The sequence below is a fragment of the Pectinophora gossypiella genome, chromosome 4 (genome assembly GCF_024362695.1).
Source record: "Pectinophora gossypiella chromosome 4, ilPecGoss1.1, whole genome shotgun sequence".
Lineage (NCBI taxonomy): Eukaryota > Metazoa > Arthropoda > Insecta > Lepidoptera > Gelechiidae > Pectinophora > Pectinophora gossypiella.
The window spans coordinates 13790014-13802122 of record NC_065407.1 but is presented as its reverse complement, the minus strand read 5'-3'; the positions used below and the strand labels follow the sequence as shown (position 1 = coordinate 13802122).

Sequence of the window (12109 nt, the reverse complement as noted above, 5' to 3'; positions counted from 1 at the left end):
ATCTCATACGTTTTTGCAAAACATACGTTTGGCTTGTAACGACTACTTACATCAGTAAGTAGTAACCGGGACCAACGGCTTAACGTGCCTTCACGGATCATCTTACTTTCGGACAATCAGGTGATCAGTCTGTAATATTGTAACCAAACTAGGGATCACAAAGTTATCTTTGTGATATTTCCCCGCCGGGATTCAAACCCGGGGGTATATATGCTGAACTGTATGTTGACTGATCACAATTCAATACAAATATACTTTATTGCACACTACATAGAGAACAACTTTTAAACATAAAATATGGACAAAAGATACAGTACAATCTGTCAGCCTTATTGCTAAGCAGAAATTACCAGCCCATCGCCCAAATATAATAGTGTATCATATCAGAAATGACATTTACGACCACTCTGGTCCTTTTCTAACCAAAAACGAGGATCAAAATGAATATTTCAAGTCACAACCATAACGAATTTAATCTGATCAAACAGTTTGTGAGCGTGAATGTGGCAGAACTAATTCGGTGCTCGGGTGGAACCGTCATGCATAGCAAATGCCCGCCTGAGCGATTTATAAAATATGCACATACTGTCAGCTAGCGATTTAGCCATGAATCTTGGGTGATGTAGTCGCGGACTGCTATTACTACGGGTGCCTCTAAACTCGATAATAGAAGCAGCTACTATTCTCGACAAAAAAAAAAACAAAACACGACTTCATTCAAACTTTAAAATTGAATTTGGAACATTTACTAACATTCAGAATTAAAAACCATATAATACTGACAGTAAAATGCCACAATATAATACTTTACTTTTTTATATAATACGTGTATTTATAATAATTTATTTTTGATATGAGTAGATAACTTATTATTTTATATATATATATATATATATATATATATATATATATATATATATATATATATTTGATAGATAACTTAGATTACACTACTTAGGTTACTAACTTCTATTGTTAGGTAACTTAGGTTAGGGTAGGGGGCTGTTTTCAGCGCTATTTCTTTGAATATATACAGGGTGGCCCAGAAGTTAACGTTCAAAATTTGATAGAGGGGCTAATTAGCTACCAGAAACACCCTCACGTATGTTCAGCGATTATTTCCATTTTGTGCCTTTTTCTAGATTTTCTACCTTACTTCAGAAAACATCATTTTGTCGTTATCTCTTTCTTAATAATTCTTTTATTTTACTTCATAACTTTTTCTAAGAAGTTATGCACAACTTATAAAGACATTACAGGCAATTCCAAATCAACATGCAATGCATTATCGGGAATACTCAGCCATAGCCACAGTGTTGCTAGTAATAAAATACATATCAGCACACAATGGTAGAAAATTAGGTTCAAACTTTTCCATCCAACTAATTTAAAACCAATTATGTTTATTTGTGGCTTTGGTGTACACCAAAGCCTCAATATATATATATAATTATATATATTAGGGGCTTGAATCAAGATTCCGTTACGATACCAAACGGATGCGTTTGTCGACGTACATCATCAATTTTTTATATAGATATACAGGGTTTAGTCCCATAGTAACGAAAACTTTGATGGATGATCTGTGATGATATCAAGTGGAATTTTCCGTCGCAAAAGTATAAAACGGAAAATAATTTAAAAAAGCACAAAAATTTTCATGATTTTTCCGACGGGAAATTCCACTTCATATCAACTCAAAATCATGGTCTGAATCATATCCCTCAGTATTCGTTACGGTGTCACTAACACCCATATCTACTTGTATGGCTACCTGTATGTACTGGTACGGGGTGTAAGTGACATCGTAACGAATACTGAGGAGGCTTATTTAGCTCATTATTCTGAGTTAATATCAAGTTGAATTTTCGATCGCAAAAGTATAGAACGGAAAATAAAATAAAAAAAACAAAAATGTTCATGATTTTTCCGACGGGAAATTCCACCTTATATCAACTCGGCATCATGGTCTGAATCATCCCCCTCAGTATTCGTTACGATGTCACTAACACCCTGTATAATCATCTTAATATCAAGAAGAATGTTATTGATATCAACCGAGAGCCGAGAGGTGAAAGCCGTGGTAGCCCAGTTGCTAGAACGCTTGCCTCTCACTTTGAGGTCGCAGGTTCCAATTCAGCACAGGCCAAAACCAATGATTGTCGAATTTGTTTTCGATTTCATGTTTAGATTATAAATGCTTATCACGTGATCAGCGGTGAAGGAAACCCACATTCCCGAGAAATGCATTTTCGGAGGTATGTGACCTAACCTGTTTTAGGCTGATTTTCTCTTCGCGGGTTGGAAGGTCAGACAGGTAGTCGCATCTGTAAAAAACTGGACCTGTCAAATCTTCAGATTAGTACATACTGTAATGCTGTATGTACCTTAATAAATAAAATAAATAAATCAATTAAATTATTATATTAGGTAAACAGACCCTGTGAAAAACAGGATAATGCAAGGGAGATGATAATGTTATTGATATCAACGTCAAAACAGGATATTTTATTGTATTACCTAAGCAGACTTAGTTTCTAAGTTTAGCCACTCAACCACACCGCCAGGTAAGATAGCCAAGAAATAACCCCCAAACTCAACGACAAGGCCAAAGCAATTTGTCCTATCTAAAGTGAGTCAATCCAATATTGGCAATCTTGACCAATGGAGGACCGGCCGAAAGAAATTACGAGTACTGCCGAGACGATCGTCCCTAACCTAATAAACACTTCTCGTATTAAATAAATAATAAGTTAGTATACGGGGTGTTAGTGACATCGTAACGAATACTGAGGGGGATCATTCAGGCCATGATTCTGAGTTAATATCAAGTGGAATTTTCCATCGCAAAATTAATGATATTTAGTTTTTTATTTTATTTTTAATTCCATACTTTTGCGACGGAAAATTCCACTCGATATTAACTCAGAATAATGAGCTGAATAATCCATGTCCGTATTCGTTACGATGTCACTTACACCCCATACAAATACATACAGGTGGCCATACAAGTAGGTATGGGTGTTAGTGACACCGTAACGAATACTGCGGGGGATGACTCAGACCATGATTCTGAGTTGATATCAAGTGAAATTTCCTATCGGAAAATTCATGAAAATGTTTGGGTTTTTTTATTATTTTCAGTTCCATACTTTTGTGACGGAAAATTCCACTTGATATCAACTCAGAATCATGGTCTGAATCATCCCTCAAAGTTTCCGTTACGATGTCACTAACATCCTGTATTTTAGGCGTTTTCCATTTCACTGAATCGTCAGGCCAAAAAATCAATCGAACACACGACAATTTTATATTGATACTTTTTAAAACTAAGGCCTCTAAATGCAGAAAGAGAAATGTATGGAAATCTATTAGCGCCATTTTTCTTTTTTCTTTTTTTTTAAAAAAAGAAAAATGCTATAACGCAAAAAGTTTCGATATACAAGTTCGCAAAAAGTGAGTGACGTGCCGTGGTTATACGAATTTAAAAAAATAAAAAATAAATAAAACAATAAATTAATAAAATGACCGTCCCACGTCTTGCTATACCTTTTATCGAAGAAAATATGTATAATTCACTCCTATTATGAACTCTCAATATGAACATGATTAAGTACAATAAAATTTTACCTCTTTTTCTTGTAGGTAGGTTCCGTATAAAGCACGATGTATCTACTTACAAATAGCTATGAAAATGATTATACGTAGGTACACAAAAATGTTCGCTCATTTATTTTTGTAGGTGTATTGTTTAGTACCACGTAAGTTTTTTTTTATTGAAAGATTTGAGTGCGTTTGACGATCCAGTCTAGTCTTAAGCAGCGATGTGGTCTAAGATGAAGCACGCAAATTCAAATAGTGCCTATTCACTCTTGCATTGAAAAACTCAAACTATCACTCGGGAGAAAGTACGACACGAAAGTACCTACGTAACCTGTCACTTTCTATCCTCGGTGAACATTGTAATTCACCCCGTGGTAGGGGATTCCTTCAGGTCGTTGTTCTTCCACACGCGACCAAGGCTTATTACGAGGGAAAAGTGGAAAAATAAAATTCCGTGTAGAACGTGCTTGAATACAGAGGGCAATTTATATTTTCCACAGAGAAGTTGGAAAACAAGCTTAGTGTTGAGGTTTTAATAAGGACGGCTAAGGATAGTTTATTATTGTTTCGTGGCTCTTTCTTTCGAGCAGGTGAGATTTGTTTTCTTTTCATTACTTTACAGACAGCTCGAGAATTTCTTTTAATTAGAGATTTCTTTTGATTTTCTATTTCCTTGTCTTTTGTACATAAATTAAGTTATCATTAATATATTTCCTTTTCATTTCATAATTTATTTACGACATTTTAAATCCGTCATAGCCCTGTTCGGTGAACGCGTGACTTACATTGTAATGGTACGAGTTGGAATCCCGGTTCGGGTTCTAAACCATTGAATTCAACTTTATGAGTTTGACCTTTCGAATGCCGAAACGCAGATCTAGACCAGACACAATGTAAAATGTATTGTGTGTCTAGTGAGGTACTAGAGGGGTCGCGGGGTGGCCGCCAATCGCCGTTCATTCGTCGCTCGCCGCTCTCGTCTTGTTGGCAACACTGATAAAAAAGAAAACCACTTCTCTCTGCGCCTCGCTCGCGCCCGCGTTCGATTTACAATCTTATTTCTAAAAATTGTAATATTTTGGAATTAATAGACAGCGATATAGTTACAGTCCGCTAGTTTTATTTTGCTATCAAGGATCCCAACAAATTGGTCCTTATGTGTTTCCAGCCTTTTTTTGTAACTTACTGAAGAATGCACTAATTACTTGGCCAGATAAATTGGGATGCGGTGAGATATCTAATCTATCTCTAATCTATATCTTAAGGAGCTCGGTGGCACAGCGGTAAACGCGTTCGGTCTGCGATTGTTGAAGTTAAGCAACTTTCGCCAAAGCCGGTCATAGGATGGGTGACCACAAAAAAAAATGTTTTCATCTCGAGCTCCTCCGTGCTTCGGAAGGCACGTTAAGCTGTTGGTCCTGGCTGCATTAGCAGTCGTTAATAACCATCGATCCGCACTGGGCCCGCGTGATGGTTTAAGGCCCGATCTCCCTATCCATCCGTAGGGAAGGCCCGTGCCCCAGCAGTGGGGACGTTAATGGGCTGATGATGATGAGATATCTAACCCGGTACAAAATCTAAAACAAGCATGAGTGCCCAGTAGGGCGCGAACCTCAGCGCAAAGCGTCATCTGAGAGAATTATACTTCAAAGAATTCAACCCTAGAGGGGCGATAGCGATAAGCGCTGAATGCGGCAGACAGCCCCAATATCTCACCTGTAAATAGGCACATCGTCTTTATACCAGACGACGAGAAGCAACACGTCTGGCGCCTGCGAGCGAGTGTCGCACGGCAGCGTGGCGTCTCCCCCCGCCACCGCTGGCACCTTCACAGCGTCCAGGGATTCTGCCCCCACACTCATCGAGGGCCGGAGACCTGTTGGCAATAAAATATAACATAACATAAACTGCCTATATACGTCCCACTGCTGGGCACAGGCCTCCCCTCAATCAACCGGAGGGGGTATGGAGCATACTCCACCACGCTGCTCCATTGCGGGTTGGTGGAGGTGTTTTTACGGCTAATAGCCGGGACCAACGGCTTAACGTGCCCTCCGAAGCACGGAATCATCTTACTTTTTCGGACAGTCAGGTGATTCAAGCCTGAAAAGTCCTTACCAAACAAAGGACAGTCTCACAAAGTGATTTCGACAATGTCCCCATCGGGAATCGAACCCGGACCTCCAGATCGTGAGCCTAACGCTCTAACCACTAGACCACGGAGGCTGTCAGACCACGGAGGCTGTCGATAAAATATAATACATTAAATTATTTATTACCTCAATACACTGACATCATAATATAAACGAATTGAGTCACATTAGCTAAGAAGTATCCATTTCTAAAAAAAGTCCAATACGTGTTGTAAATACGTATACATTATGTAGATAATATAAGTTCGTTCCCTCAACTCAAGATGTTATGTCTGTTCAAATAAAGTGTTAATATCGGTTGTTAAGTGTCAATGTACGCCGTTGCTTGTAACAGGAGGTGTTGCGAACACTCCTACAGAGATTGGTTGTATATTTTTTATACGAGGTTTATGCCTATAAATACTATAAAATAGTAAGAGTAACAGAAAGGAGACGAATATTGAGAGTCATTGAGGAAAGTGAATTAACAACAAACAGAAGAACTTACACAGAACAAATCAGAGGGCGATCGTCGTGTCTTGTAAGGAAGTCAAAGAATTGGCCTTTGATAGACAAGAATGGAGAATGCTACACCAAAAAGAGATGATGATGGCAATAAAATCATTTTGGCAATAGACGAGGAGTGGGTGCATGTAATATATAATTCAGCTTACCTCTTTGAGGATACGATCGTAACGCTGTTATGTTATATGAAGGTTAGAATAAATAGTTATAATGAAAGTTCCGCAGTGCGGCGTTCACTTTCGCTTCCCATCATGTCGTGAACTAAGGGCATGTGTGCCAGGAGGCTAAATTGCCTTTATATACGACTTTAATCGACGACTTTCGATGAACGATTATTTGTCTATTCAAATCGAATCAAGCTTAAAAATCGATTATTTTAAATGTAAAATTTTCACAGGATATTTATTATTAAATCTCAAGATTATAATTTAAATTCTATTCTACAATTCTAACATGGATACCGCTGCTTTGTAATGTATCATGACTGAAAAGAAGAAGCGAAACCCTTTTAATGAAGGGACGTATGACTTAGGATCCTATATCACTAGGACACCATAACCGTTGTTACAAGGGTACCTCACCTGATTGCGCAACTATTTGTTGCTGGCAACAAAATCCCGAGCTGTGATGCCCAGTTGGTAGTACGCTTGCGCCTCTCACTTTAAGATCACAGGTTCGAATCCAGTACAGTGTTCGGATAATAAATAATTAACACGTTTTCATTGGTAAAGGAAAACATCGTGAGGAAACCCACATTTCCGAGAAATGCATTTTCGGAATATGTGACCTAACCTGTTTTCCCTTCGCGGGTTGGAAGGTCAGAAAAACCGGCCCTGTCAAATCTTCAGATTAGGTAAGCGAACTCTATGAGAAACGGGATAATGCTAGGCAGATAATGATGAACCGAATCCCAAATAAGATCACGCCGGTGGCGCAACCTATCCTAGTGAGCGAGGGACTGGAGTTATTAATCTGTTTTAGCTTCTTCGAACAAACTAGAAACCTAGACAATAATATCCTTCGGAATCGTAAATGACTTCAGTCTGGCGTTTGTTCCAGCTGACGATCCCATCTCTTTCCTTTTCGGTGTATTAGAAAGTGACAGGCAAGTATAAGCTAAAATAAATGTATGAAGGTTATCCTAGTTCCAGCACCGCTATAACTATTTTGTTGTAGGCTCAAGGAAATCCGAAACTATAATGACGGTCAGTAAGTAAAGGTAAAGTATCAAGTTTGTTGGCAAAAGGTGCTATTATTTCCCTTACAACGTTAATGTGCTATGAAAATATCTACTCCTATGTAGTAAACATAGTATTACGCTTGCATTCCCGAAAAGCAGGCAGACGTGATAGCACTATAGCAGAGTGAAAACTCTGCACATACTGGTCTCTCCTTTTTGCCGTCAATTTGATGATTTTAAATTTCGAAATTATCATTCATTTCCACAATTTAAAAAAAACTGCTTAACTGGTGCCGCCGGGTCCACTACCTTTAACTGTGGTCTACGTGTCCATTGCATCTTATTTTCTTTATATTGTAGTTTATATATTATTGTTAAGTTCCTGTTTGTGAAGTGACAATTAATAAATTGTTTACTGTTCGACTCCTGTCGTACTACTACTACTACTACTACTACCTACTCTTGTACCGTGTCATGTGTCTCCTGTCGTGTCTTGTATGTTGTATTCTTCACCAGTACCCATCGCGCCCCTAATATGGGGTAAGCCCATTGCCACTGACCGAGCACAAATCTTGGAAACCAAGTGATATCAATTATGTATGATCCAAACATTTCTTCGAACTCATAAAATTCAGTGGTTTACAACCCGAGCCGGGTTTTGACTCAAGGACACTATAATGATAGTCACGGGTTCTCCGAACTGGGCGATCAAGAATTTGTCTTCGACAATATTGTTTGATAAAGTGTGTATAAAAACAGCGTTACAGTCTTTTTGGCAAATTAAAATGAAATCCATAGTTCAGAAGAAATTTAGCACGAAGAGATAATTTTTACAATAATATTGCGATTGACATTCAGAACTTACTTTTGAACAGTTTTAAGATAGTAATTATTAAACAAACATACACATACATACAGTCACGCCTATTTCCTACCGGGGTAAGCAGAGAGTATGGAATTCCATTTGCTTCGATCCTGACACACTTCTCTTGCAAACACAAAAACTTTTATTAATTATTAAACAAAAACTTTGTAAAAATGATTATTATAAGGTTAGTGATTATCTAGAAGATATAAATGCATGGAATTAACTCGTTTGGGAACTGCTACTAGGCATTCAAATTAATTACTTAATTGCATCATCATCATCATCGACAGCCTATATACGTCCCACTGTTGGGCACAGGCCTCCCCTCAATCAACCGGAGGGGGTATGGAGCATACTCCACCACGCTGCTCCAATGCGGATTGGTGGAGGTGTTTTTACGGCTAATAGCCGGGACCAACGGCTTAACGTGCCCTCCAAAGCACGGAATCATCTTACTTTTTCGGACAATCAGGTGATTCAAGCCTGAAAAGTCCTTACCAAACAAAGGACAGTCTCACAAAGTGATTTCGGCAATGTCCCCATCGGGAATCGAACCCGGACCTCCAGATCGTGAGCCTAACGCTCTAACCACTAGCCGCACTATCCATATGGACTGGTGCAGCAGAGACGAAAACCCGAAAGCTTGCTTTGCCATCCTACTGCACCGTCTACCAGGCGGAGCTTCTCGCTCTCTGCGAAGCCACTCGGGAAGCCCTGAAGCGTAGTGAAACCAGTTTTGCCATTTATTGTGACTCTATGGCAGCCCTCCTCACAGTAGTGAACCCCGGAGCCCTCCACCCACTTGCCGTGGAAACAAGAGACGCCATTCACTGCTGTAGCATCCAGAACAAGAGCGTCTCCTTGTTCTGGATAAAAGCTCACGCGGGGTTGGAGGGTAACGAGAGAGCCGACTCGCTTGCAAGGGAGGCTGCCCTAAAGTCCAAACGCAAGCCGGACTACGATATGTACCCGGTATCATTCGTCAAGCGCTCTATCCGAATGGATACGCTTGACGAGTGGAACCGGAGATACAGCACGGGGCACACAGCGTCCACCACCAAGCTGTTTTTCCCGAGTGCGGTTGGAGCGTACAGGACGATACGCAGGCTGGGCATCACCAAGGAGCTGACCCAGGCTCTAACGGGGCACGGTGGGTTCTCTGAGTATTTGACCCGCTTCAAATGCAAAGACAACCCAGCGTGTGCCTGCGACCCTGACACTGGAGAAACTGTTCCCCACATATTGTTGCACTGTCCTGTTCACGACCGAGACCGTTTTAATCTGGAACAGCTTACAGGTTATAAAATGGAAGTAGGCAATTTAGAACACATAATTAGTGACAAGAAATACTGTGAACCATTTGTCAACTATGTAATAAAAATTGTTAGAATAGTAAACAATAGAAATAGTTAAGGTAAAAAATGACTAAATTGTATAATGATTATACTTTAATAGTCATTACTTAAAACTAGACATAAGAAATTAGACCTAAGAACAAATTGTTAGCATTAAGTCACTGTTTAAATATTTTGTACCACCTGGAAATAATAATAATAATAGAGCTGTGTATAGTTGTTAAAATAAATAAACCCCTGTGTACCGACTTCCTTCCTAATTATAAATCGTAGAATAGGGCCGTAGGAATGACAGAATGAAAGATGATGGATAAAAGTGCGAGAGGCATAAATGCGAGAACTGGTATGATAATAGAGACTCGGAATGAAAGTGTAGCGCAGTGTAGGGCCCTATTGCGGGCAAACTAGATAATATTACATAGAAGCGTAAGATATGTCTGCCTTGATAAGGACCCTGCCTATCCTGTGCGGCAGGGGTAATAGTATAAAAAAAAAAAAAAAAAAAAAAAAAAAAAAAAAAAAAAAAAAAAAAACGCTCTAACCACTAGACCACGGAGGCTGTTAACTGTGTTAGGTGACTTAATTGCATAAGGACATATTATGATTTATTAAAGAACGTCTAGAGCCCTGTGCCGAGTTTTTTCTTGCAGCTTCTTTTCCCCGGCTATACAGATTGTGAGAAGCTGTAGTAGCTTTAGGCGGATGAGATGTTCGTTATGTAAAAATTTACTTGGTGCTTATTGGATGGATTGGTGGTAGTTCGCCGAGAACCGTAGGTAGTGAAAAGATGAAGGGGACGCTAGAAAAAAAAATAAGTTAGGAGAAAAGAATAAGGGCTTCACTGTCAACCCCAGTTACACAGTGACAATGACACTCGATTACAGAGGTTGTTATGATCGATACATAAACCTGTCTTAGCTTCTAAGTATGAACCAACTAGAAACCTGGAAGACAGTAGACTACAGAGATCGTTATGATCGAAATTCTAAACTTTACCAAAATTTAAACTCTAAAACTCCTACACATTGTTTGAAGTTTACGCGGTTATTATCATAATTAAAACACATTATGTGTTAATTATGTGGTTCTTACCGCGTTTAAATGGTTTTTTTTCTAAAACTCCTGCTAATAAGACCTATCATTCTTACCAGTAGCAAATCTGCAAAGAAATGGACTGTGGGGTTAGGAAGGATACGATTTCCGTTCGAGTCGAAATCGCTTGGAATTCGAGCGATTCGCGGCGGATGGCAAGAGCGATCGTGACTAATGGCCCGATTAACAACCCGCTCGCGACGGCGGAGATGGTGCGACTAACGAGCCAATATATCAAAAGGATTTTTCGTATCACTGACGAGACTTCACACTTCGAAGTTATGACCCAAATATCTTGTTTTACAGGGATACTTCCGCGTTTTTTCTCATTGGATCTTAAAGAATTCAGATAAAACATACATACTTGCATATTTTTAAAATTATGCTCGTGGTGCCTTATGGTGTGAACAGAGCCACAAATAAATAGAAATCGTAGGCACTTGTGAAACGATAAGGTAGATCTAAGGTAGATCTGATGAACCGTTTGGGAACTGAGTAACCAGCCCATCACCAATATAATAGTCCATCATGTTGGATAGGACACAATTACCATGTAGGGTTCCTGGGAATGGCGTGAAACATACACTTCGGCAAGGCACGCACTACTACGACGCAGCGGTGGCTCTACCGTCAAGTGCGCGCAATACAATTTAAAACTGTTTAAACTGCCGCGCGGCGAAAAACTCGTAGTGCGCGCCTGGCCTTACTTAAGGTGATGCGTTCCGGTCAGCTAGGTAACATGTCGTCAACAGATGACATTACTTCTAAAATTTTCGTACTTTTTCAAATTATTCGTTTAATGTTTAGTTTTGATCTGATGATAATGTTAGTTTGCGAAATCTTTTGTATGAAAAACGGATCACCTTAAACGGCGTGTTTTTATTCGCTTTTAGTCTTACATAAAATATGTATTCTTTTATTAAATACACTTAGAAATCCACACCTCGTAAACCTTAACAATAACAATGCAAATAACAGACTCTACCTTTCTATGACATGAAACTATAGGTTACCAACGTATTAGAACTAGAGACATTAATATTTTATTCAGCAATCTTTCTTGACCTTTGTACCACTAAACCTTCTATTGACCTTGACCTACGACCTACGTCTAACATATTGTGAAATTTCACACGACGTGATCAAAGCCTCATAGCTACCAGCTGCGGTTCGTACTACGCTACGCTACGTTGGTACTTAAGTTACAAGGGATGTTAGTGACACCGTAACTCAAAAATATATTAAAACGTCATAATCATAATTAATCATTTATTTGTAAGAACACAAAGTTAAAGATCTGAGTGAATTCTACCTGCAAGCAGGAGTGCAAATATTAATGTAATTATTTTATCAT

At 39.1% G+C, this 12109-nt stretch overlaps 1 protein-coding gene across 1 annotated transcript in view; it reads right to left on the bottom strand.

Moving 5' to 3' along the window:
- The window catches only part of LOC126382349 (synaptogenesis protein syg-2-like), a 336238-nt gene that overhangs the window by 75597 nt on the left and 248532 nt on the right, over positions 1-12109 (bottom strand). The window contains exon 3 of the mRNA XM_050032158.1: positions 5320-5479. Coding sequence (XP_049888115.1) covers positions 5320-5479 — 160 coding nt within the window. The remainder of the gene's footprint in view (positions 1-5319; positions 5480-12109) is intronic.